Source organism: Genypterus blacodes, unplaced genomic scaffold (assembly GCF_046128005.1).
Source record: "Genypterus blacodes isolate CSIRO-AG114 ecotype Tasmania unplaced genomic scaffold, CSIRO-AGI_Gbla_v1 ptg000438l_1, whole genome shotgun sequence".
Lineage (NCBI taxonomy): Eukaryota > Metazoa > Chordata > Actinopteri > Ophidiiformes > Ophidiidae > Genypterus > Genypterus blacodes.
Genome location: NW_027467208.1, coordinates 3,483,790 through 3,510,379, shown reverse-complemented (window position 1 = coordinate 3,510,379; position 26,590 = coordinate 3,483,790). Strand labels below are relative to the sequence as shown.

At 46.7% G+C, this 26,590-nt stretch overlaps 2 protein-coding genes across 3 annotated transcripts; one reads left to right on the top strand and one right to left on the bottom strand.

The window, feature by feature from the left end:
• Nucleotides 1–3,240: 3,240 nt before the first annotated feature.
• Nucleotides 3,241–5,271, bottom strand: klhl38a (kelch-like family member 38a). The gene is made up of 3 exons (XM_076139392.1): nucleotides 3,895–5,271; nucleotides 3,610–3,715; nucleotides 3,241–3,530 (listed from the first exon to the last, which is right to left on the bottom strand). The coding sequence occupies exons 1-3, from the start codon at nucleotides 5,248–5,250 to the stop codon at nucleotides 3,241–3,243; spliced, it is 1,752 nt and encodes a 583-aa protein (XP_075995507.1). The 5' UTR covers nucleotides 5,251–5,271.
• A 3,370-nt stretch (nucleotides 5,272–8,641) lies between these two features.
• Nucleotides 8,642–26,455, top strand: fam91a1 (family with sequence similarity 91 member A1). 2 transcript variants are annotated; one of them, XM_076139391.1, is made up of 24 exons: nucleotides 8,642–8,937; nucleotides 9,855–9,939; nucleotides 10,386–10,537; nucleotides 12,055–12,112; nucleotides 13,899–13,966; nucleotides 14,092–14,205; nucleotides 14,311–14,401; nucleotides 14,597–14,659; nucleotides 14,853–14,959; nucleotides 15,059–15,097; nucleotides 17,266–17,378; nucleotides 17,848–17,957; nucleotides 18,430–18,539; nucleotides 18,717–18,803; nucleotides 18,959–19,088; nucleotides 20,439–20,587; nucleotides 21,101–21,235; nucleotides 21,833–21,946; nucleotides 22,053–22,125; nucleotides 22,750–22,896; nucleotides 23,513–23,614; nucleotides 23,860–23,983; nucleotides 24,082–24,151; nucleotides 24,657–26,455. In XM_076139391.1, the coding sequence occupies exons 1-24, from the start codon at nucleotides 8,866–8,868 to the stop codon at nucleotides 24,840–24,842; spliced, it is 2,499 nt and encodes an 832-aa protein (XP_075995506.1). In that variant the 5' UTR covers nucleotides 8,642–8,865; the 3' UTR covers nucleotides 24,843–26,455. The 2 variants fall into 2 exon arrangements, with proteins under 2 accessions (XP_075995506.1, XP_075995505.1); XM_076139390.1 differs by having other exon boundaries at nucleotides 18,427–18,539.
• The last annotated feature ends 135 nt before the right edge of the window (nucleotides 26,456–26,590 follow it).

Here is a 26,590-nt window from a genome sequence, read left to right as displayed (position 1 = left end):
CAGTAAAGAATATCGGAAAACAAACATGAAACTGTTGTCTGACATTCTACAGGCAGAAGTTTGTGACAACTGACCCAAAACTGTTGGATCAATACTGAAACAGAGAGAGGGTGATGCATCTCATCTTGGTCTGCAGGTGTAATTATATCAAACGGCCACATGGGGGACTGAATCTCTTAGCGTTTGTAAACCAGCTGATAGCTGTGAAGGTGCAAACTTTAATCCCACTGTCCATCACGTTAACACAGGGTCAGGTTCCAGGCCCTCTCACATGACGGCAGGGAAAACCCTCAGCTTGTATTCCAAAGACAACTCTAAGCAGCAAGCAAGTGCCTCTGGAGAATTGATAACCAGAAGCTCAAAGGTCATTCAAATCATGTAAAGTGTTTAGAATATGCTAAGTGGTCAGAGATCATTGTATTAACCTCTTCTGTTACATAGAAAGGCAGTGTTGATGCAACATACACACAGTTTCTGTTCTAGGAGGTCAAGCCGCTCCTAAATACACGTAGGTCATCAAACTACAATTGTGTGTGTGTGTTGGCTTATACACAACATGGTCCTGCCATGAAACGCTATCCCTTCATGGGTTAGTAACAGACACTGAAAATAACCTGCCATGCCACAGCCGCCCTGAAGGGTGACCCTCACACACTGGTTTCCATGGTAAGACGGCACGCAAACACACATCGGTAAACAACCAGGACAGGCTGTGTATTCATCAACTCAGCAAGAGCTTTCATGAGGTGCTTTTGTTAAACGCTGCTCTGGCTCAGTGGATGGAGCGAATGACATCGGACTTAGCTGAGGGGGGAAACTATTCAGTCGGGTCTTGAGAGGCTCGAAGTATGAAGGTGTTAGGTTCTGTGTTTCAAACAACAAAAGTGCTCTGATGGATATGTGTGTGTGTTAATGATTTGGTTCCTTGCTGAGGCCACACACACACACACACACACACACACACACACACACACACACACACACACACACACACACACACACACTCTCTGACTGAAGGATATTGAGTGACTGGACTAACAAGGATCCATTTAACTCAATAACACTCTGGGCTCGCTAATGTGGAGCGCAATGAGATTCCCTTTTGGTCGCAGCTCTTAGGCCCGTTTCAATGGTTGCCCCGCTAATGGACTGGGATTAAAATGTAAAAGTGAAATTTTATCCTGTATCTCTGGCCCCTAAGGTAAACTTAAACCCCAGGCCTGCGTACAAATAGGCCATACCGTACACACAGCCAGCCTCTCAAGGGGAAATGAGTAACAGGAGACGTTGGGCTACATGTGTGTGCCAAACACACATCAAAGATAAAATGTGACCTAAAGAGGCGAGAGGTTCAGCACGGGACGGTCGTATTAACGTGACGTCCTATGAACTTTATCTCCCATTCAGTGTAAACAGGGATTTGGCTTCATATCAAAATGCATTACATCAGAATAACATGACTGAGGCTAATATTCTGCAGTATTTTAATGAAGGCACAGGTACTTGTTTGTTGATGTATGAAGAGCAAATGTGTCCCTTGGTAGCCGGTGAACATGCTTCTGTGCGCTGTCAACAGTCTTCCCTTGAGTATGGAGAGAGTGTGACTCAGCCGCTCACACATTTAGATCGGCTCTAAATCCAACTGCAGACAGTCTAGCAGTTGTTCTTGTGTGCGGAGAGATTGAAAGCAAGTAAGTAAGTAAGTGCAATACACATACAAATACACACATTATCCTCTGGAAACAGCAAGGCACACAAGGAAACTGACTCCAAAAATGTAAGCAGATATGTCCAATTCTACATTTTAGAGAGAAATCTTTCAAATCTTTCTCTGTTGTGCAAATAACAGCAAAAGAACCCTTGGCGTCATGTAGTGGAGCGGTGATTCAGTCTTAAAGAGTCATGACAGCGCTACGTGCCACGGGACGCTACAACGGGGTGATATAAAAGGTTGCCATGGCGACTGTAACCAGGGGGCAAGGGACTGTTGGACACCCAAATGAATGTAAGTGCCAGGAGGGTCAAGAGGGGAGCGAGGTACAGACAGGAGCGGTAGTTAGACGAGACACCAGTCCTCCGCCGCCTCATTACAGATGCGAGCCTCTCGGGGCCGTTTGTGCAGGCGGGAGCAGCTGTGTCCTGTTGGATGTTTAAAAACAGTTTCATCTTTACTTCATCCTCTCACAGAACCTTCTCAGACCAGTCAATTTGAGTGCATTGCAGGTCAAACACCAGCATAGTGCATGTGTCTTTGTCTCCTGCTCTGTCTCCTCTGTAGGTCGCTGTAGCCTCACCACACACACTTCCCTTCATCACACATCAACATCCATCACTTTAGCTGCCTGATTTAGCCACAAAAACACAATAAAGGCCAAAGGAAAGGTAAACGACCACTGAAGGACACACATGTTTGCATTCACAGTGGTTTAAAAACAAACATCTTAAGTCTCTGCTTCCAAATTGTGTGAGTGAATCCTCCCACAGGTAACAGCCGCACGTCTGAGGAATAAGAAAGAGAGAGAAAGTGGAGGTTGTGTCGGCCCGGATGATTTCCTTTAAGTCAAACTGTTCTGCACAGCTACAATCAGAAAACATGTGGGACGGTGCGGCTAATTTAGCGGCTAATTTTTAGGTTTATTTGGCAAAGAGAGTTCATTGGTTGGCAACTTTAAACGCTTGAGAGCTTCGATTGATTCAAGGAGGAATGTTTTATCTTCAAAGTGCAAATAATGTGTAATCTGTTCACAAGACAGGCAGGGTACAGATGTTTAACCTGCAGCCACACACACACACATGCACACACACACACACACACTATTTAGTAAAGTCAGCCAGGCGGGCAGACAGGCTGTGTGTGTGTGAATGTCAGCGAAATCAAAGCATTAACACTTAAGTTAGCATCAAACACTTGTGGAAAGAGCTTTTTGGCTTACAAGTGTGTGTCTGACAGCTGCTTGATGTGTGTCTGCCCCTTGTTAATCGCTGGGCACTTCTATTTTCACCCCAGGTGCACACACACATACACACACACACGCCGTAGATAATAGTCAACTTGGCCTAAACGTGCCGCGAAGTTGAGGCCGAGGCTGAGCTGCGTGAAGGAATGCAGTCAGTTTGAAACGGTTTTCCATTGGTGCAGATAGAGGCGAGGTGATGAAGCAAACGGGTGAGGTGAGCTGAGGTGAGGTGAGGCGAGGTGAGGGTTGCGGAGCAAAGCGTAGGGGCACAAGGACGCCTGGGTCACGGCGGGTTGGATCTGTTGGAGATGCAGACGAGTGGCAGGGAGCCGTGGTCGAACAGTTTGTACGGCAGGGAGCCCTTGGAGGTCCACACGTCTGTCTTTGGGTCGTAACACTCAAAGCAGTCCGAGTCCTCGATGACGTCGTGTCCATTGAGGATGCGTCCCCCGGTCACGTAGAGCTTGTTGTTGATCACCGTGGCGCTGTGATGCATCCTGCGCTCCTTCAGGTTCTCACACTTGACAAATTTGTTGGCTTTGGTGTCGTAGGCGATCATTCGTCTGGTGTAGCCTGAAGAGGAGAGAGGGGATTTAGTGACTTTGTCTATCAGATGAACATGAAGGTGATGAAGCTTCTCCACTGATCTCACCTCCGATGATGTAGATCTTGTCCTCGATGACGGCAGCAGGAGCGCAGACGTTTTTCACCGTCCTCGTCTCCAGTCTGGACCACAAGTTGCGAGCGATGTGATACACCTATACACACATACACACACACACACACACACACACACATCAACCAGCACCATCAATCACCCTGTTCAGTACTGAAAGAATAGTAATAGTAAATAGTAGCAGAAGAAAGTGAGGATCTGTTTGTGTGTCATTTCTTTGTAGACCTTTAAACTCCAAAGTTAACCTTTAACCTTTCCTACCTGAATCAGTCTGACGGGGTTCTGCATGGCGTCCTCTCCCCCGAAAACATAGATCCTCTGATCGTTGGCTGCGACTGCCGGGTGCAGGACGGGCGTGGGCATCGGCTCCATGGCCTCCCATTGGTTGAACATGCTGTTGTATCTCTCCACCGACTGAGAGATTTTTTTGTCGATCCCGATTCCTCCCAACACAAATATAAAGTGCAGGTAGGACACGCTCTGGTGTGCGTACCGCGGCTCCAGCATCGGCTCAGCAGTCCGCCACTGGTTGGTCTTTAGCGAGAGAGTGTAAACCGTGGCGCTGACTGAGCTGTCGCCTGACGTCATGCAGAGGCTGAGGCCGCCGACCACATACAGGATGCTATGAATACACACATACGCTGCCTTGTAGAGGCGCAGAGGGAGCTTGGCCAACCATTGCCATCGATGAGTCCTTTCATCGTAGAGCAAGGCCTCTCGTGAGGTCTGCTCGTTGTTTTTGCGTCCTCCAACCACCACCAGCGTTTCTCTGCAGGTGTAACGCCGCGGCGTGGTCCACAGAGGCTTCAGCTCACGACTGCACTTGCTGCTGACGGTGAGCATGAGGCGACGCACCGACTCGATGATCTCCGTGCAAAGGGAGGAGGACTGCACCAAGGGGTCGTTAGCGATGAACTGGAAAAGGTAAGTCGGGTGGATGTAGCGAAGTCGAACTTTCTTGAAGAGGTCGTGGATGGCGCCCTGTCGCGAGAACGGGTCATGGTGGATCCACGCCAGGAGGGTCTCAAACACTTGCTCCTCCTCAGCGCAGAGTCGGTCATCTTCTAAGTAACACATGAGTTCTTGGAGGGACAACTCACAGAAGTCCTCCGTGGCAGCCACATCAGAGAAACACCTGACGGCCATCTCCTTCGCTCTCTCCTTCAAACTCTCACAGTGAAGGATCTCAGAGAGTCGTATCATGCTCAGACAGTTTTCTGGACTCAGCTGCTCTTGGAGGAAGGCGGAGCAGGCCTCAAAGAGACGCCCGTACTGAAGCATGGACGCTGCCTGCATGAGCGGAAGCACGATGTCCATGGTGATGGTGACGCAGCCCGTGTAGACGTAGTCCACGATGCCGCAGAGGACATCGGATGAGATCCCCTTCAGATTCACGCGGGCCTGGCTGCTCTCAAGGAAGTTGCTGCAGAACATAGCGCGGAAGTACGGGCTGCTGGACACCAGGACATTCCTGTGGCAGGGGATCTCCTGCTGCTCGGTGCAGAGCAGGACATCGGTCAGGATACCATCCTGTCGAAGGATGTTGAGCTGGCTGAGTAGCTGGAACGGGAGCTCCGAGTCTTTAAGAGAGAAAACGTCACGTGTTGCACAGGCCATCCTGAGGAAGGAATGGAAGATGGAAAGAAAAAAGGAAGGAGGAGTGAGAAATCATCATCATCTGATTTTGAGAATGCTTGTACTTGTGTGTGAGCCTGTGCTGGTTCTATTCAGCCAGGGTATACCCACAGCAGCACATCCTACCAAATCCCTCAATCATGCACGCTTTGTCTCTCTCCAGTCTGTCTTTGACCTTTGTCCTCATATCAACTCAGTGTATCCCTCATGTTACAGCACAGACCTGACAGCGCCTCCTTCCATTGAGCCGCCCCGCGAGCTTAACGTGCACAGCAGCTGTCGTTAATGTGACGATTAGTGACTCACAGAATTCTATTTTTAAGCTCTTCTCCTAAATTATCTCGATACGTCCGTGCAGCATTTGACCACATCTCCCTCATTCATCTCTAATGGGCTTAGATTTCATCAGATTTGCGTCAACAGGCCATCTGTTTTTCTCTGTTTGGACTTTTCACCCCCCCGGTTCCTTTTGCTATTTTCCAAATTGTCTTCATTATTCTCTTTCCTCCTGTTTCCTATGTTATTCTCCGCCTGTGCCCCCCTTTACACTGGGCTTATTATCCTCCTGTCAGTTAGAATAGGTGGATTTCTTTGGGCTATTATCAACACTAAGGCTTCTAATCACCCCTGTGACAGCTACTGATTTACTCCCAGGCAGAGGGACGTCCCTGTGCGATACATATTTAGACCTCTAATCATTATTGTAGATTATGAAATGTCTGTGACGATGAGTGACATTTCACAACTGACGCTATTCTCCGGGGCTGTGATCATCCGATGCCAAAAACAATGTAATCTAACAAAAGCTGGTCGTAATGAAGAGTACGAAACGTGTTCACACCCTTTTATTACTTTCTAGTTAATCACCAGCAACCAGTGGATATATTTGATTTGATTTATGGGAAACAATTAAAATAATATTGTTTTTTTTTATTCATAGGGTAAATAAGTAAAACGACTTCCCAACATGGGGCAGACGCACTTTAGCTCTTATTGGCTCTGACTCCCTAAACATTGAATTTACAGTATTCATAATCTATACAATTATTAGAAATTAAACTTAAACCACACATTATCACTGGAGAATCGAGGATTAAGGCTGTTACGCAAATGAAGTTTCACACTGAAGCAATACGTCATGATATTGCAGCAGATTAGTGTGGGAGACCTGCATCAGTGATGTCAGTGACCCCGTCAATCCTTACCTCCTCTCCATCAATATGATCCAAAGCAACTCTAGTCTGAGAAGAAAATGTGTCGTCTGTAATCCAAAAAAAGCCAAAACATTGTCAAAAGAGGAGAGAGAGTGTCGGGTGCGGAGCAAAGGCAGAGAGAGACCAGGAGCATGACACGGAGACGCAGCGCGGCTTTCCAGTCAGGAGCCGCAGCTCGCCATGAGGCCACTGTGTACATTCCTGCAGCTAAGAATAGTATTCTGGACCACTGTGACTTCAGCAAGGCCTCTCATGTGACACGGAGCTGTTTGGTACCCGGTTGCCGGCTTAAAAGCTCTGCCAGGGTGCAGAGGAGAGAGTGTTTACAATAGCCTGGGGGAGAATCAGCACGGGGTCCTGACTCAGTGCTGATGCTCACCATGGTGTTGTTTCAAGTATCCAAGGCAAGTAATCCTTCTTCCTACGCTGTTCCGATCCTCTCTGCTTCTGTCTTATGAGTCTTATGTGTAACACTGGAAGTAAGTAAATATAGAGGAGTGCTGATGGGCCAGCTCAATCAGGACGAACAGCTGTGAGAAACCATCTGGGTTTGCCCAAAGGCACAGTGTTTCTCTGCAGTTTCTCATGCATGGGCATAAATGGAGATAAATGCTGCAACCTTTGCTACTTCTGCTTTTACTACTACACTCACCACTTAGAGTGTGTACCCTGGGGAAGTGTGTGTGTGTCACATTACATAACTACTTGACTACAAGAAGTTTTTGAGTATTTGTGAAAACAGTCTTGGCTGAGCAAACAAGTCCATTTCAGATTGTCAAATTGATTTTGTATAGTCCATCACTGGAGACAGGAAAACTATTTTGAACAACGAGGGAAAACAGGCAATTACAAGGACATAAAACAAAATAGTTCTTAACAACTAACCACTCATGTTGTTGTGACAGAATAATAATAAAAGTGAACAGAAGCAGTATATATTTGTCCATCTCTCATGCTGAGACACAAGAACAAGCCGAGACATAATCTCCTTAAACACTTTGACCTATGACCATTGTCATTAAATAAAGGAAATCCTGAAATAGTTTCTATTCTCCATGGAGAGATCGAGAGATGGTTCTGTCGTTGAAGCCTCCTTCTCTTGGTGCTAAGTATCTACACGAACAAGCAAACTTATCTTTAGCTCTCCTCACTGAAAGTTCTTGCAGCTCCCGAGGCAGTGAGATGAAATATTGTCATGTTTGTTTAGCTGCATATGACAAGGAACTGGAGATTTATGAGGACAGATTGAGTGACATAGCTGAAGGAATGTGAGCTGTCAGTAAGTGAGACATTGTGACACTAGCACACACTGCTGGACTGAAATCCTACACTGTGTTACCGGTTACCAAGTGACAGCCTAATGCTGACAGGTCATGGTGCTTACTACAGACACCTTCAGGGGCAAAGCTCCAAATCTGACAAAGGCAACTTACAAAATATTTAGGTTGAGGAGCAGGAGATTGTGTGCTATGTGCCATATTTAAAATCGAACGGTTCATAAATGATTGCAAAGTCAAATATTTGAAAACACGTCTGTTTATGAAGAAATATTAACAGCATTGATTGACCAAAACACCAACACCACAATTCACCAACAAGAACAACAACAATTTACCACAGTGACATAATTTACATAGATTGAAATTAATTTGGACTCCGTGGACATTTCTTGTCACCTCAATCTACATGTAATACATTACAGAGAAAGTTACTGAAGTATGTTTTTTTATACAATTACAAGTTTTTCCTACAGTTGTTTTTTGTGAGGAGCAAAGTACTGAACATGACGAGAGAACCTAAAACAATTAACTGAATTAATGGTACAACTTACTGACGTCTGTCATTTGTACACAGTTAACGTTGTTTTGGATTTGAATTCGAATTTGACTTCCGAAAACCTTTGTTACAGCATAGCTGAAAGATTGATTTATTTTACAACATTGTTAAACATTTTTAGAATTAAAAACTACGAGGGGCTTGGAAACTATCTACGTATCTGGTATTAAGTCTAAAACTGTACATAAATACATACAACAGCATACAACTTCATTAACCATTTCTTAAGATGAACCATTAGATCTATTTTTAATTTTTGTTTTATTTATTTATTTCCCTGCCGAGCGCGCGCTCACGCCTCGGCCGGTAGTGACGTACATGGCCAGCAGCGTGACGAACGGCTCGCTCGAAAATACAACAAGGAAGTGAAGGTTTATTGTGACAGAAAATAAGACCGCAGCTCACAAACACCTCCACTTATCGGAGCCCGCCGTGCTCGCTCTCTCGCTGGCTGTCGGCGGCGTGTTTAGTCACCGTGGACCCGCCCTGGGAGCCCGTGTGTGTGGACGCGTTGAGGTGATTCTGCGCCTAGCCTGCTAGCTTAGCGATGAACACGGACGTAGAATTCCACATCAGGCAGAATTATCCGTGGACCAAGCTGCCGGCTAACGTCAAACAGGTACGGAGTGTTTCCTTCCACCGAGGCGGCACCGGGGACCGAGCTGTCAATGTCACTGCGCGCCCCGGCACTCGACCTCTGCGGCGGGCTGAAGCTTCACCATTCAGCCGTAACTGAGCATCATTAGACGACATCATGACTTACAGCCTGTGGGGCGAAGGAGGAGGGGAGGGGGACTCACTGCTTGCATGAGGGTCACATGACGCCTCTGTTTGTTTAGGGGGGGCGCCACGTTAGGAAGTCGTCGCGGGGATTCAGATCACTGCTGCTTCTCTTCACTGTATTCATTGATGTTCTGCCAAGATGTCGGGTACAGAATGTAGCTGTAACTCATGGGAGTGATGCATGCAGACTTAGGCGCAGGATGCAGCTGGAGAATCACCAACACACACATTTGTCCTCAAGGCTAAACACTGGATCCTCTTTGACTTGAGTCATAATGCAAAGCAGAGTGATTTAAATGCATGTGTGAGGCAAATTTGCTTGTAATTCCATCTCTGAGCACGACATGAAGCCAATGTGTTCCAATACACAAAGACATGTTCTGTAATGTAGTTCATGTAGAATGTTCTTAAGGAGATCAGATCATTCATGCAGCCGTATCGTCTTCTGTCTACAGGTGATCTGATGACCTCACCTTGCTTTCAAATAAATGTCTTCATTAATTACAGCCTAGTAAGATGATGATGTCATATCAGTACGACACCAGCTGATCTGCTTTTTAAACTTCAGAATGAAAGAAAACGTTCAGTGCGCTCCAGCCCCAGAGCATCCATAGAGCCGGCGCCTCTGCTGCAGCACCACTTGATTGCTTTGTGCTGCTGGATGAGCTGCCCACACACTCGTCCCTGTTGTGTGTCCCTGCTGTGTGTCCCTGCTGTGTCCATCCTGTCTCACCTTTGCTGTGTTTTCTGCAGAGTTTGGGGAACTCACAACGCGAGTATGAGAAACATGTGCTGCTCTACAGCATCCGCAACCAGCTGCGGTTCCGCAATAACCTAGGTGAGCACGTTTGTCCTTCCTGTGCAGATTTCTAATCCATGTAAACAATGAGCATTCACGTATGTTAGTATGGTTCTCAATTGGAACTGCTTAAGGTCAACTGTAAATAGATTAACTGTATCACAGGATCAATTCTCTTTCTGTGCTCTTGCTCATGTGTATGATCATGACCTGCAGTTTGGGAGACGTTGACATTATCCTTAAGCATGCTCACCTTCAATCAGCAGAGCATTGATCATATTAGCAAGTAAGGCTCAGTGCAAATGTCATTAACAGGCTTTAGATGAATGCAATGATGGAACTGTGGGGATGTGGTCCAGGATCAATATTCCTTTTCTAACATGGATTGAGGGAGAAGCTGCCTGTAAGCGCTCTCTGTGTTCTAACCCCTCGTGTGTGTGTGTGTGTGTGTGTGTGTGTGTGTGTGTGTGTGTTTTGATGTGCAGTGCGCCACGTGAGGAAGGATGAACGCAAGTACTACGAGGAGCTGCTGAAGTACAGCCGGGACCACCTGATGCTCTACCCCTACCATCTGTCTGACATCATGGTCAAGGGGCTGCGCGTCACTCCGTTCTCCTATTACATAGGAATCATGGAGGTAAGGAACTCGTATAGATTACAACCATCAGCGTTTTAATGTGGGAAGATTAAGTGTCGGGTCTGATGCTGATAGGAAGCGGCTCAAACAGCTGATCGGACTGAGAGATGTGGACAATTCAGGAGTTGGAGTTTAGCTTTTCTGCGGGGCGAGACAATAACATGAGCGGTCGAAGGAACCCGCGGGTGCTTTAGTAACAACATTGAGCCGGGGTGAAATCCTCGGGGCCAAGCAGAAATTCCTTGTCGTGCCTCAGCAAAGAGTCTAATTGAGCAGAGGGGATCCAGGCGATGTTCATTTAAATGGAACAATGTCTTCAATTTTGGTGTCATTAACAGAAGGCCTCCAGGAGAAGACATTTAAGACACCACGCTGCAAGGATGCTCGCTGTGTTTCTTACAACGAGCTCCCCTGTGTCACAGTATATGATAGTTTTGGTATATTTTACAATAATTCAACATAATTTAGACATATTGATGTGTATTTACAGTAACAAATACACCTTAAATCCTCTCTATTTGAGCGCACAGACTGCCAATCATAAACATGGCCCCTCCTCCTCTGGGTCATGCACTTGTCACATGCATGTTGTTAAGTAGGGCACATGGCGTAACACGGCACGCATTGCTCGACACGCCGAGGCCGTTACGAGGACATTACAGTGTTTTAGAGGAAAATGCAAAGTGACGGTTTGCCCTCAGTCGGGCACTAGGTGTCAGTCAGTATCTGTTCAAGCCTGGCGTTGGAGTTCAGAGGCCTGAGCTCAGGACAAACACAGCCAGCCAAAGTCTTCTTTGTTCCCCCGTGTAGTGGAGTTTGGGCTCTGATAAAGCTGAGTGTGTTGTTTGAGCATGGCACACACTGCATCACGCGGCGACAGACTTTGACCAGCGAGAATTCTCCTTGACTCCCTGACACTCTCAATTAGATATGACAGACTGAGCCCATGTGTTCACATCCCAGGGAATGTCATCCCGCTCCTGATTACCTTCTGACGGCTACAAGAATGCTGCGTCGCTATAATTTCATTTCCTCTCTTTCGTCATGGCAGTTAGCAGTTCCAGCTCCACGTGGGCAGATGGTCTTCTATCTGCCTCATTTAACTGTTCCACATTTAATATACCTTCCCTTTCATCCAAACAGGTGACAAATACCTGCAGCGTTCAGTCTCTTCTTCGCTTGGCGTAGGAACAAACACAAACAGATCCCCGTCCACCCACGTCATCACATACAGTGGAGATTGAAGCTGAAGTTTAAGAATGCGTCACCCACTTTCTCCAAACTTCACCGTGCTTCCATTGTGGCTTGCTGAACTGCTGCAGGCGGCGACATACTCCGATAATCCGTCTTAAGCGTTTAATGAAAACGGGGAGCAGAAATTAGCGTGGGCGCCAGATCTGCTAATCCTGTTATTAATCAGAGGGAAGGGACGCAGAGGGGGTGAAGAGAAATCGCTTTAATTCCTCCTTTCTCTGATTTCTCTGCTCCTTTCCCCTCTTTTTTTCCCCCACCTCCAGGATATTATGAACAGTGAGAAGAGTTACGACTCCTTGCCCAACTTCACTGCTGCTGACTGTGAGTTTTTTTTTTCTCCTTTTTTCTTTGTTCTGTTTCTCTGTTTCCTCTTTTCCCTTCAGTGCTGAATTCACTTCACTGGGCTGTGTGAACACCTGCTTTGTGTGTGAGTGTGTGGGTGAGTGACTGAGTGTGTGTGTGTGTGTGTGTGTGTGTGTGTGTGTGTGTGTGTGTGTGTATGTGTGTGTGTGTGTGTGTGTGTGTGTGTGTGTGTGTGTGTGTGTGTGTGTGTGTGTGTGTGTGTGTGTGTGTGTTCAGCCTTTCTCTCTTCACAGTTCTTTCAATTTTCATAGCTTAGCCTTAACGTTTGAGCAGCGTTTTTAATGAGCTGTGGAATTCATCAGTATATGATGTGACTGTGTGATTACCACAGGATTATTAATATGCTCTAACAGTAATTACTGGTAGCGGCTTCTACTCTTCCATTAGTAACGTGTTCTCCTTTCTGAATCTCAGAGGAACTCAAACATGGCTGCTAGGTTATTGCATTAACTGATGATAAGGTGAGCAAATAAATGAAAGTAGAAGGAAGTTTCCTTAGCTGCAGCTTTGGGTTTCCAGAGTCCAAACTGTGGCAAAAGGACATGTAATGAATGGAAACTCAGCACCTGTGTGAAGCCAATAGGTCTGGTGTTATTGGTAATGTGGTGCAGCAGCGACTGGGAGGGGACTGATTACAGGCTGGTGGTGTGTGATTGCGTGAATATGGAGCCGATGATTAGAGGAGAGGTCTGGTGAAAGATGGGAGCAGCCCGCCGCTCGTGTATTCAGCTTTAGCAAGCGTAACGCGTGGGCACACAGCTGCCCAAAGCGCCGTCTTGCAGTAAGTTGCAAATGTCACACGTCTCTGTGCGCCATAGTTTGTCTGGCTGCCTTACATCAGGGTGAGTCATAGATGCAAGGCTGGGATTTTGCGCCCGGTAACCCGAGGCCCCGGCTGGTTCCGGAGCGGCTGATCTACAAATCCTATTTCATGGTGAATCAAACTTACTTCTCAGAAAGCTGGAGCATTGCCATGAGACGCATTCCTGATGTGCTGTTGTGTCGCAGAGACGTAATGGGGGAAACGGAGTTCCCTCGGGAATTTTCTGACGACGTGGCGTTAGAGCTGAGAGGGGAGCGAGGGGCAGCCGGAGGGTTTGGTGACTTTGTGCTGTCGGGTCCTGGCTCCGGCCCGGCAGCACTGGACCTGCACGCCCCAGAGACAGAAGGCTGCCAGCAGGCTGTCTGAGGCTTTCCTCCTAATCTCCCTGGAGGCAGGTTGACGCATGTGTGTGTGTCTGTGTGCGTGTGTGGAGTTTTACCTTTGGAGGATGTTTGGTGGATGTGAATCAGCAGGATGTCGGTGTTGGACTCTGCTGCTCTGGGAGGGAGACAGATGAACGTCCCTCGCTGGTCTCTGCATGCTTTGGCATATTTCCCAGCATTCTTTGCTCTTGCCCGTTCCTGGCCTGTGCGCCACAGAGAGGCGGCTTTAATGGGCTGGAATCCGGTGCCAAAATATGGACACCTTGGCATTCCAGTGGCCACAAAACTTTTGATAGAAGGCCCATTGTTTATCCCAATAACATGATAGAAATGGATTGAAAGGCTCTCACTGTGTTTGTGTTCTGTGGCTGTGCTGCTTGAATCACTGTGCAAACCACTTTATAAACTTAACTTCTTACTAAAAAGCTTTTAAAAATGTTCTAACCCCTACCAGGCTGCAATCTAAAGACAGCCACCAAGTTCCCAGCCCATTGTTGGAGAAGGACTTTGAGTTGACTTATTTCCCATCATCCCACAGGTCTGAGGCTGCTTGGCATCGGGAGAAACCAGTACATCGACCTCATGAACCAGTGTAGATCATCCAAAGTGAGATATGGCTTTTCATTCTTTTAAATAATCCTACTTTTACCACCATCACCGCCCCGCCCCCCTTCATCAGAGTCTTCAGTGTCTCTCAGCCCATCTCAGTCTCCTCTCCTCTCCTCTGTCAGAAATTCTTCCGCAGGAAATCTGCCCGGGACCTTTTACCATCCAAACCAGTGGAGATCTCTGTGGAGCCGTGGTGGGTGGCACAGACGGGGTACATCACCGAGGACGATATCAGGGTACGACACCAGCTGAGTGTGTGTTATAGCTATTAGAAGTTATTTGCCCATAAGCCCCTGCTCCTTTTCTGTGACTGTGAATCGTTAAACTGTGCGTACCTACAGATCTGCTCTCAGGCGGAGAAGAAGGCCATCGATAAGATGATCGACTCCGGCCCTCAGCTGGGCGGATCCATGGAGTACAATGTGGTCTTAAGTGAGCGTTCACCTCATCTCCCCACTTATCCATTATTACCTCTGCATTTATCTCAAAAACAAACACAAATACCAAAGAGTTGCATGTGCTTCTCAAATTTCTTTCAAACTTTTTCTTATATAAAATGAGCAATTTGTCAAAGACGTCACTTTGTATTTTGTGATGTGGATTTGTTCTGAATGTTTTTCAATCCAGGTTTGTACAACCGCGGCTTCATCTACTTGGATGTCCCCATATCTGATGACAGCTGCATCTCAGGTAGGTGTGTGTGTGAGTGTGTAAGTGTGTGTGCTCATGTTCACCTCAGTCTTTCCCTCCTGAAGCACCTTTATCTTCCCCTGTGCAATTTCCTTAAATGTCCACTTCAGGCTTCATGTCGGTCCCTGAAGTGGAACCATATAGGTGCATTATGGGTAATTGTTTATAGCGCCGTTGCTCGTGTGTCTTTCAGTGCCGCCGCTGGAAGGCTTTGTCATGAACCGCGTGCAGGGTGATTACTTTGAGACACTTCTCTACAAAATCTTTGTGTCCATCGATGAGCAGACAAACGTGTCGGAGGTACGGCGTACGTGTGTGTGTGTGTTGTAAGGTAACATTGCTGTGTGTGCGCGTGTGTTGTTTACCGTTTCTCATCTTCGTCTTTCCTTTGCCGTTCAGCTGGCGAATGTGTTGGAGATCGACTTGGGCTTAGTGAAGGTTAGTATCCATTCACTTATGAAACTTTGATCCTGGCAAAAGCATGAAAAATATAGAATCTGTCTCTCAGACTTGACCCTGACACACGAGACACACTCCAGCTGTCTGTCCCGTGTGTGTGTGTTTGTGTCTCCAAGTATTCAGTTTTATCTTTGCCATTCAACACAACTAAACGCTCACAATGAGAAATGAAACCAATTTGTTGTCTCTGGCTGGTTTCTTTGCAGTCGGCATTTGTTTTCCAAAGGTTTGTGGTTATTAAATTAGGATTCAGGCATTTTGTAGAATGAAAAATATCAAATTATTTTGTTAGTCGTGAGTTTGGTCGTGAGTTTGGTCTTCTCGCTTTACGCCAACGGCATCGTACAAAATGTAGCTTCTGAAAATGGAGGGAGAGGATTTGAAGGGAAGATTTCTATACAATTCTCTTTGTGGATAGATACTCACACAGGCAGCTTAGAGGTAGGGGACACACACACACACACACACACACACAGACACAGACACAGACACACACACACACACACACACACACACACACACACACACACACACACACACACACACACACACAGATAGTTAAGTTTCAGCTTGCCTTGTGACACTGCTGCAGAACATTCCAGTTGAATTGTTGCTGGAGTGCGACCCAGTTCAGCTCCCATCAGAGAACTCTTCCTCGGTGTTACGACCTCCAGTGTGAATCGGCGAACTCGTCTCATTCAGCCTCATCTTTTGCCTGAGAAGCAGCACTCAAGCAAACTGTTGAAAGCAATCCCGTAGATGGTCCCTCTGGAAAAAGCCTGTCGCGGCAGAAAAAGTGATTGAGACCCCAGAGAGGTCACTTTAGTGGAGATCCTTCCTCCATCCTGCTTGTGTCTAACTTTCTCCTTAGTGATGTCTACTTCATGCCCTCGTCCACTTGAAAACGCTTCCTCCCCGCGCTTCTTTTGATGCTACGATGGCTAAGAGTCGACCTCGTGCACTTCCCAGGCATTGAGGTGTTGAAAGCAATCAAGCCGGCCATCCTTGACGGCCTTGGCCTCTGTCTGAACAGATCGGGACGGAGCAGCAAGTGTATAATGAAAAGATTGAAATGGCAGACAGACGGATGAACGGCGGTTAATTAGAGAGTACACAGCGTTTGCCTTTTCATGTCTGGAATTCTTTATTGAAGATGCCGCGAGGCATCAAATGAGCATCACCAGAAATGATCCAGGCAGTACTTTAGGCCGGTTTGTGCGCTCGTGAATCAACACCGACGCCAGCGAAGTCTGAGCCGCCGCCGCCGCCTCACATCAAATCAGTGAAAATAACACTCAGTAAACTTTATCATCCGGATGATTGAAGGTGTTTGGACGAGTGTAACAAGGTCCAATCTCCACGTTACACTGGAAGGGTCCATATTATTAAGATGGAGATTTCAGATTGAACGTCTTTGTCTTGAGTGTTCCAACACTGCTCTGATACTCGTGTACTTGTTGTTGTAAATCTAAAAGCTTGACTTTCAGTGGACCTAGACGTATGTAGAGCTCATGAATCTTGTGTAATTATTGTGTCGGTGGGCGGAACCGAGTCAAGGGGAGTGAAGTCATCCAGGGTTGGAAGCGCTTGTTTAACCTCCAGGCTGTAGTGACGGTGCTTTATCATTATTAGTGGTGCGTGTTGGCAGCTGAATATTCATAATGTTGCTCTGGAAAAGTGGCAAAGACTGGAAGGCTTAGCGCGATGCAGTGGCAGCCTTAATGCTGTGTTTGTGTGATGCAGTTGTCTGATTCCTGAGGCTATTTGTAAAAACAGAGAGACGTGTAATGTGAGATGCTCCACTCATAATTCAGCGCTTCTAAAGATCAGGAGTAAACACGAGGCGTCGGCGTCCTCTGACGCTGAGAGCTACATCATAGCGAGACAGATGCCACAGACGCCAATAAACACGGAGAAATCCATCAAATCTATAATTTCCCTTCAACCAGTCACCTGATTAATGTTGAGTGAGATCCATTTGTTTCACACACACGCACACACACACATTTTTGCTCCATCTCAGATAGCAACAAGTCTAAATCATCTCTAACTAGACCAAACTGCTTCTGGAACGCATGAAACCGTCATGATGTCCAATCTCCTCTTTAGTGAGGGACTGATGATTGTTTCCGCTGTGATTTCCTCAGAACGCCGTGTCCATGTACTGCCGCCTCGGCTTCGCTGTAAAGAAAGGACAAGTGATCAGCCCGGAGCAGCTCCACCCCACCTGGAAGAACGCCCCCTCTGTCAACAGACTCAAGTACGTCCCTCCCTCCCTCCCTCCATCACTTAGACATCTCGTTCTGTCTTTATGTTTTATTAAGACGTATTGGCCTGAGGTTTTTCTGCCCAACTACATGTTAATGATCACTTTGTGGTTGCAATCAAATGAGTTCAATAAGCAAGAGGCAGTTTGGCGCCCTCTGTTGAACCACAGCACTTCCACATCATTGAACACAGCCCGTTCTCAAACTGTGTAGCACTAGAGGCGCCCCCTGCAGGTAGAGGTGGCTCTGGGAATCTCTGAAACGAATCAAAACAATTTGAGGAAATACTACAAATAAAACCAGTTTCATTAAACATGTTGGGGTTTTTATCCATTATTTAATTTATCCTTCAAGTATTCAACGTGACCTTAAGATGCCTCAGCCGTTAGTATGAGCCTTGGTGTCCGTATCTGTATGGTGTGTGTTAGTGTGTTGAGTGCGGCTCTGTGTCTTGTTTGCTAGGAGCACCATGGACCCCCAGAAGATGTTGCTGTCCTGGGAGCAGGGCAGTCCGGTGATGGAGGGAGGCTCCTCAGCCACCGACACAGACACCACCAGCCTGGAGGACCAAGGTCTGTCTGGGCGCGCACACACACACACGCACACGCACACGCACGCACACACACACACACACACACACACACACACACACACACACGCTGCAAATGAATGCACCACAACTTTTAATGATGTGTGAGCACAAAGCACTTCCTGGTTATTTTTTTGCGAAGCTTTTGAAAGAACAGTGCTAATTAATCCCAATGAAAATTCAGTCATGGTTTCTAAAGTCTGTGAGACAGTTTGGCTCTTTTGGTCTCATTTTCATATTTATTATGCCTGTTAAGCTGATATTGTCGGCTCGCTCACACTGATTAATTTTCACATTACATGCACGGTGAATAATTGTCATTCATTTCAATCAAGATGCCGTCCTTGTAAACATTATATCAAGTTTCCTTCATAAGCTCATATTCGTAAAGCAGAGATTCATTTTGTGCGGCTGCTGGTTTTGATGCATGAGTCACTGTCTCCTCTCTGCAGCAGACACAACCAGTGTGAGCAGCCTGAGCGTCCCAGCTGCTCCCACCAAGAGGATCGCCTTCCTCTTCGACTCCACACTGACAGCATTCCTCATGATGGGCAACCTGTCCCCGGTCAGTGACACACACACACACACACACACACACACACACACACACACACACCTGTCAATACTCCTAAGTCTTATGAAAATAGAAAAGGACAGATACAGAAGTGTGTCTGCATGAGTTCTCATTGGACGTTGTCGATATCACAGCTTGAGTTTGATTGCTTTGGCTTTGTCCTCTCAGAACCTGAAGAGTCATGCAGTGACCATGTTCGAGGTGGGGAAGCTTTCTGACGAGACTCTGGACAGCTTCCTCGCAGAGCTGGAGAAGGTGAGAACAGCTGGCGTTTACAAAGAAACATCAAAAGGTTCCAAGTACAACAGGATCCTTTAGACGTTTGTCCCCTATATTATTTAGCTTGATGTTCACGTGTTCAAAGATAATGTGCTCCGATCTGAAGCTCCTTCCTGCTGTCCGTCCCGCAGGTGGAGAGCACGGCAGAGGGCGAGGCCCAGCGTTACTTTGATCACGCTCTGACCCTGAAGAACACAATCCTCTTCCTGCGCTACAACAAAGAACTCACTCAGGACCAGGGACCTGATATTCCAAATATAGGTAAGTACACACTGTCCTGTCAGTATCAGGAGCCACATGCTGCACGCAAACACACTCCTTCCCACATCTGTGTGTGTGTGTGTGTTGCTTAGGCGCTTTGCAGTTATTGTCTTTTGTGATTACCTGAAGCACCTTCTTAGCCGTCCTTGCTGCAAAGAGTTCCAAGCCGCTAAACAGAACAATTCCTATTGAGGCTGCTCAAATTGGCAACAAAAAGATACTTCAGTTCATGAAAAAGGTGGAGACGCCTCTGGAGGTAACAAAGTTAACACAGCTCTGTTTTATCGGGCTGCTTTTGGCACAAAATGATTGCTGATGACTTTATTACTGTGACTCCAGGCTGCCTCTGTTGTCTCTCCTGCAGCGAGTCTCTTAAATATGGCGGCGTGTCTCTGGATTAAGAGTCAAACTGTGAATCCGTTGTAAAGACGTATTGTTCTCGCCGGCCCCTCCAGGGCAATCAGCAGAGAGAAACCCAGACAAAGCCAATCTTCTCTGTGTTTTATTGTGCCACTCCACGCCGTTTGTTTGCTTTGGCTGACTGCCTCACTTCTCATTGTCTTTTCTCTCACTCTTCCCCAAACTGCTGCTTCCACCCTCTGACGTGTGTGTGTGTGTGTGTGTGTGTGTGTGTGTGTGTGTGTGTGTGTGTGTGTGTGTGTGTGTGTGTGTGTGTGTGTGTGTGTGTGTGTGTGTGTGTGTGTGTGTGTGTGTGTGTGTGTGTGTGTGTGTGTGTGTGTGTGTGTGTGTGTGTGTGTGTGTGTGTGTGTGTGTGTGTGTGTGTGTGTGTGTGTGTGTGTGGGCTACAGCGAAAAAACAAACGATCACACGAGATTTCTGACGAGTCGAGTCGTGACTTCATTTAGCGAGACGGCGGGATTGATTTAGTGAATTCCCCCAACAGAGCGAGTCTCTTTCCTTAGGTATCACTCCTGATCCCTTCTGTGCTGCAGCCATTTATTATTTAAAGGCAATAAAGTTGCGTTTGTCTTTATAAGACAGTGAGGGATTGATGATTCTGATCACCAGGCAGCATATCTCTGAAAATTGGATTGTTGGGGAGTCGTTGGCCGACTGTAACAGCAGACGCAGACACAGCTTCTATATCAGATTATGGTTGATTATTTATTATTGAGTGCCTAAACCACTTTTACAAATGTTCAGGCTAAGTTGTCTGGCTTTCCTCACGTGGACACAGATAATCTTTGTTTGCTCTGAATGTCATTGTTCCTGTTATTGTCTCCCGCCTTCATCCTCTGGCCTCTTTTCTTTGTGAATCTATGATGTCCCTCAAAGCACAGAGCAGAATAGCACTCACTCATTCCCTCTCTCCCGTTCGTCCCGCGCCAGGTTTCCCGTTGGACATGCTGCGCTGTGAGAGCCTGCTGGGTCTGGACCAAGCCACCTGCAGCCGCGTCCTCAACAAAAACTACAAGCTTTTGGTCTCCATGGCGCCGCTCAGCAATGAGATCCGGCCCATCAGCAGCTGCACGCCTCAGGTACATCACCTGTGACATCTGGGGGAGGGGGGAGGGGGGGCTTAGAGTGCTGCATGCTGGGATTGCATATCACGTGTGTGTGTGTGTGTGTGTGTGTGTGTGTGTGTGTTATTGTTGAGGGACCTCTGTATGTTTTAGTGGGATGCTTGTGTGTTTGCTTTGTGTGTGCACTTATGTGTACCCAAGGTGATGTGTGACTCGTGTGAGTGCTCAGCCTGCTGTTGCCCCTGACAACAAGACTACACAAAGATAGAGGGGGGCCACACTCTGGCACACACACACACACAGGAGCAGATAATGTAAAAGCTCCATTCATTGGTCCCTGACTGTGTGAAGTGGAGTTCAATGACATGTTTTCTTAATTATCTCAGCATTATTAGCTTCAGTTATAAATCCCTGTTATTATCTTGTGGAACAGAAGCACCAGCATTTTCTTTTGTTACTGTGTTTCTGTGTGTACATGTGTGAGAAATGAGTGTGTGTGTGTGTGTGTGTGTGTTTCCCCCTCTGCAGCACATTGGCCCAGCCATCCCCGAGGTGAGCTCCATCTGGTTCAAGCTCTACCTGTACCGTGTGACCGGTCAGGGCCCGCCGTCGCTGCTGCTCTCCAAAGGCTCCAGGCTCCGCAAACTGCCCGACATATTCCAGGTCAGACCAAACTCGCAATCCAGCACGCAAACGTATGTTGACGTAACGAGAAAACCCTTTGTAGGTGAGCTAATTGTCCAGATAAGAGACGAGCGTACAAATATGATAAGAGTGCGAGTAAAATGTCAGGACACATTGTTGGCCAGGTCAAATGTGTGATTAGATTCTCCTTCATTCAATCCTGCCTTCTCCGTTTCACTGTGAGGTCAATCAAGCACCTCAATCACTCCATTACACACAGCGGGTCCTACATTTTCCATGCGGCGGTCGTGGAATTCCCAAACCATCTGGGGAATGTGAGGAGGCAGGGAACAAAAGGGAATCTGACACTGGGAATCTGTACAATCCCCCGGGGTTGTGGGTAAATAGCTCACACAGGAGAATATGGCAACACGTCGGGAAGTTTGGACTTCATTTCCATCTCTCATCAGCTGGAATGTTCCTCTCAGTGGGAGGTTGATGTGTTTGCAGGTTAATTAGTTTAGAAGGGTATGGATTTCTCCCCTTCATGCTTTCTTTCACATCTCAGTTTGAACCGTCTCTCACCGTGAAGTATTCATAGAAACACTCTCTCTCTCTCTGTTGTCGTGTGTTCAGACGTACGACAGGTTGCTGATCACTTCCTGGGGTCACGACCCTGGAGTCGTACCCACGTCGAACGTGCTGACCATGCTCAACGACGCCCTCACACACTCCGCTGTACTCATCCAGGTAAAACACACACACACACAGACAGACAGACAGACTTAGGAGTTACAAATGAGGACTGCCACTGGAAAACTTCTTCTTCTTCTTCTCCTCCTTCTGTGCGACTCAGGGTCACGGGATGCACGGCCATGGAGAAACCGTTCACATCCCCTTCCCCTTTGATGAGGAGGATCTGAAAGGAGGTAATTGCCAATTGACATTTCACAACCTATATGCTAATAATGCAGGTGTTCATGACTCATCACTGCACTAAGGCATTAGCTTAGAGACGAGAGAGTTCATTCCTCAGTCAAGCTGCAGTATTTTGCAAAACAGATGATGGGGAAATTAAAGCAAGAAAAGTATAGAATTGCTTACAACATAATGTGTTCGAGGCTACTTCTCCTTCCGAATACCCAAAGCCAGGAGATGAGTGAGGTTAGCGTTGCGTATCTGATCAATGCAGGACCTGGAGCAGATCCACGGGAGATGAATGGGAAGGATGAGTCTCACTTCATCTTCTTGGAACTATTCCCCGAATTTACGGGCAGGCTGCGCTCGCTGGAAACACACTGCAGCACAACACACTTTCCTTAAGTAAACTGAGGATTAACTAATTCGATAAAAGTCACGTTAAAATGCTTTAAGTGCCCGGCTGCCTGTAAATGATTAACAATTCTTCAGTCCAGCGGTCACACAGCGCTTCTTTCTCTCTATGATGTCCAGGGTTTTAAATGGCATTTTCTGTAACTAAGGCTGTCGTTTTGTTGACATGGGAACATCTCTCTCTCTCTCTCTCTCTCTCTCTCTCTCTCCTTCCTGTGTAGAGTTTTCCTATTCCAACATGTGCGTGCACAAGGCTCTGAAGAAGCTGAAGGAGCACGTGGATCTGGAGCACCAGTGCGGCTACATCACCATGCTCAACTCCAACAACAGGCACCGCCGCAGGGCCAGCGACGCCACCGACTGCAGGGGTGGGGGCACACACACACACACACACACACACACACACATCACTTTCAATTGTATTGAAACATCCCATATTGGACACTAAAAGAACCACACAAATCCTGTTATGCTCTCTTGTTTGCCTGTGTGTGTGTTGATGTACTGTATGTTTACATGGGGACATTAGACAGAAGAGACATAAAGCTGTATTAGGAACAATGTCCTTGGCTGTAATGGCCATTGGCACTAATTACACAAATTGGATAAGAATTGCTGGCAATCCAGTTTAATTATGCGGTTTGTCTGTGTAAATGTCCCTTATTGTGATAGCCTTTGCTAATGGACGTGGATCGAACATTCTTAGCCTTTTCCCTCAGATTGAATGGTTGAATCTCACCGAGGTAACCGATTACAGTTATTTTTAGGTAGTTATGGACGTAAAAGCGGCATTGTTGTTTTTATAATTCCTGTTTTTTAATCAGAAAGTAACAATAAGTCCATCTACAGGGAAACCTTGGACTGAAGTCGTCCATTGAAGGGTTTTTAACTGAAGGTCATCCAAGCTCTAAGCTTTGCTGCGAGTGGTTTCCCAGAATCAGCCGTGCAGCGTCTTAATGATCACACTTGTTTCTTCCCTTCAAGGAGACACTCACTTAGGAGGCGGCCTGGACACCAACGGCAGCACAGAGTCCTTTGAGCTGGTGGCAGAAGAGAACAACGGGGAAGGCAAAGGAAAAACAGACGGTATGTGAAGGAAACATTTGCTTTATTGGCTTTTAGTTTTTATTAGAGGCTGATTTGATTTTAATCAGAGAGAGACAAAAGGGAATAATGTGTTGCTTAAATGGAGGACTGGCAGTAATTAGTGGGTCTTTTGTGATCATATTCTCTAGAAACAGACAGACTGTAGTTGCTATGTTGCATCAATTCTTCATCGCTCCTCTACAAACCCCTCTCTCTCTCTCTCTCTCTCCCTCTCTCTCTGGCAGCTCTATCCTCTGAAGATGAGTGGGTCCCTCTGGAGCTCTGCTTCGGCATGCCCCTCTTCAGCTCCGAGCTCAACCGCAAAGTGTGCCGGAAAATTGCCTCGCACAAACTTTGCTGCAACGAGAGGTAAAGCAAAACAAAACAAAGCACTTAAGTGTGTGTAGACAAGCAGCCGCGGTGTGGTGTTGTGACACGGCTAGACCCTAAGTTTGTTGTCGTTTCAGCCTCCAAGAGCTGCTTCACTCCAGTCGCAAGCTATCGCTGAAGGTGCTGAGCTTTGTTCAGTCTTTCCAGGTAAGAGCTCGCCCGGTTCTAAAAATGCTTACAACAAAGAAAAGAATTAACAAGGTGCAGTGGAAATGGGAGGAGTGGAGAAAAGAATGGTTTCATTAAACAGAAACGTAGCTTATACACAGCAAACGGCCACAGTGTAGTGTAGACTAATGAATGTGTAGACATGAATGAAGGGAGCGTGAAGGTGCCCAGTGTAGCGTAGCTCTCTGCATCTCTAAGTGCCTCAGTCAGTGATGTTGTCGTCCATTTAAATTGCAATAAGCAAGCAGTAAGCTGTAAGAGCCGAGCTTTAAGTGTGTTTGGTGGTATTATGTGAGATACTGAGTGTTATAATTAATCCATGTTTGAGTTTTAAAAGCAGGTGTACCTAAAATAAAGTGGCCAGGTTTCATGTCAGACACATCCCATCTTGCTGGACTAGATCATTGCCTTTGTCTCCACATCCTTGTACCACACCCTGCTGTGCCGTGTGATCTGACCTCTGACCTCTGCTCCGTTTTGGCAGGATGGCAGCCAGCTCGCTGACCTGGACACGGGCGTGTCGAGCCCTCTCAGCCAGCCGCCGGCAGAGTCCGGCGTCCCCTTGCCCGCTCTCAACCTCCAATTCAAGGACGGCCTGCTGAAGGAGTGGAGCGGGCGAGCACCGCCCACCCTCAACATCTCAGCCCTGCAGAAGGACCAATCCACATAAGCCACGCCCCCCAAACCTCCATATACGGTCACAAGGAAATGCCATCTTGTTTAAAAAAAAAGAACACATTGTTCTGCAGTGTCACCGGTCACTTCTTACTCGCCCCAAACCTGCATTCACATATCTGGTCACGAGGATACGCACTTCTTTGTAAGCCCCGCCCCCTTGCCGCCCTGCACTTTGTCATTCTCTGAACCTACTTTATGAAGAGTCACCTTTCAGACAGACCCCCCCCCCCCCAACAATATTCCTTTATGCGCTTGCTCTTATTTGTAGCAAGGCATTGTTTTCTGTTGGAGTGGTGCTATAATCACAGTACGTAACAGTGATGCAATCAAACACTAACACTGGCTGCTGAGGCCCCCGGCCCCCTTCAGTCTCTGGATGGTTTTGTTATTCTATGAGAGGGAAGTCAAGTGGTTAGATGTTAGAATATATTAGATTATATTAGATATTAGGATAAACATTGAGAAAGAAAATAATGAAGTGTTGAACAGACTTCTTCAGGAATTGTGGCATATGCATTTTAGGACCAAGTGTTTGGACTCAGCCGGTCCCATTTGGCCGCTGAGTCCCAATGCAGAACCTCCTGCCTCCCTGTGTCGTCTCACGCTAAGTGACGTCTAATGCATGATGCCTTTGCACATCTCATGAAGATCCCTTCCTCTCTACTTGTTCTTGATATTGGGGCATTTATTCTTTGCACTGTGCAGGACTTCTCCAGACTTGCTAATGAAGTAACATCATGTCGTTCACTGCTCGGGCAGGCAGCGTTTCCTGGACCCTTAAAGTGGTTCCATCTCAGATTCTGACAGAGAAACGGCTGTTATTTATCTTCTGTTATCTTTATTTTTATGTTCTTTTTGCTGGACATTTCTTTCTCAGTAAGAGACAACACCAAAGACCAAATTGAAACTTAAACTTGTTTTCGCTGTGTTTTATTTTTATTTCGCTGCCTTATTTGCTATCAACCAATCAGGTCTTACATCTTTGTTTCGATTTCACTGGATTCTTTCAGTTGATTTACATGCTTTTGATTGAGTGTATACAGTCAATGATATCAACAAAATGGGGTCACTAACTCTCAGTCAGCTTCAGAAAAGTGACAAGAGTAACAACATGTCGATGATGTGCCGGTCCAGTGTGTGTGTGAGTGATCCAGGCCTGTGTGTGCTGCTGTTTGGCACCATCACGCCCTGGATGGACTCCAGTGTGTTAGCGGTGCTCTGCACTCGCGGCCAATCTGCCACACTCTCCAAAGGGTTCTGTTTACAGACGTGGATTGAAAAAAAATAGGGTTTGTAGTCTGGAGAGGAGTTGGCAACTTTGTTTGCGAGGCTGTCACAGACAGACCACGGGATGAAGATGGTTAGGTTTTAGCCGGTGTCTGAGAAGTGTGACAGCCCAAACATTGTCTGAAATCTGTCATGAATTTTCAGTGTGGCTCCGAGGACATGGAGTACTTTTTGGAATGGAAACCTATGTTGTTGAGTTTGTTTTCTCTATTTGAGGGAATTTTCCTTCTGCTATTTTGGACCCACATGTGGTTGTCGTTTCTAATAACCTGATGCTGATGTAGAAAAAAAAAAGACTAATCTGAGGTTCTGTTGAAGCATGAAGACCGTGTAGAACTGTTGTGTGTATGTTGTGTATGCGTGTGTATTGTACACCTCTCTTAGTCCCTTGGTGTGTATTCACACACGCCTACCTTCCACAATAAGAGTCCCCCAATCTGCCTGTTTGTTATC

Bases quoted from the DNA above. Each gene is read 5' to 3' on its own strand.
- klhl38a (XM_076139392.1), bottom strand. From the start codon at position 5,250: ATGGCCTGTGCAACACGTGACGTTTTCTCTCTTAAAGACTCGGAGCTC. The intron at 3,716-3,894 runs GTAGGAAAGGTT...ATGTGTGTATAG, and splicing joins ACCCCGTCAGACTGATTCAG to GTGTATCACATCGCTCGCAA. The intron at 3,531-3,609 runs GTGAGATCAGTG...TCTCCTCTTCAG, and splicing joins CAAGATCTACATCATCGGAG to GCTACACCAGACGAATGATC.
- fam91a1 (XM_076139390.1), top strand. From the start codon at position 8,866: ATGAACACGGACGTAGAATTCCACATCAGGCAGAATTATCCGTGGACC. The intron at 10,538-12,054 runs GTAAGGAACTCG...CCCCACCTCCAG, and splicing joins ATTACATAGGAATCATGGAG to GATATTATGAACAGTGAGAA. The intron at 14,206-14,310 runs GTACGACACCAG...GCGTACCTACAG, and splicing joins TCACCGAGGACGATATCAGG to ATCTGCTCTCAGGCGGAGAA.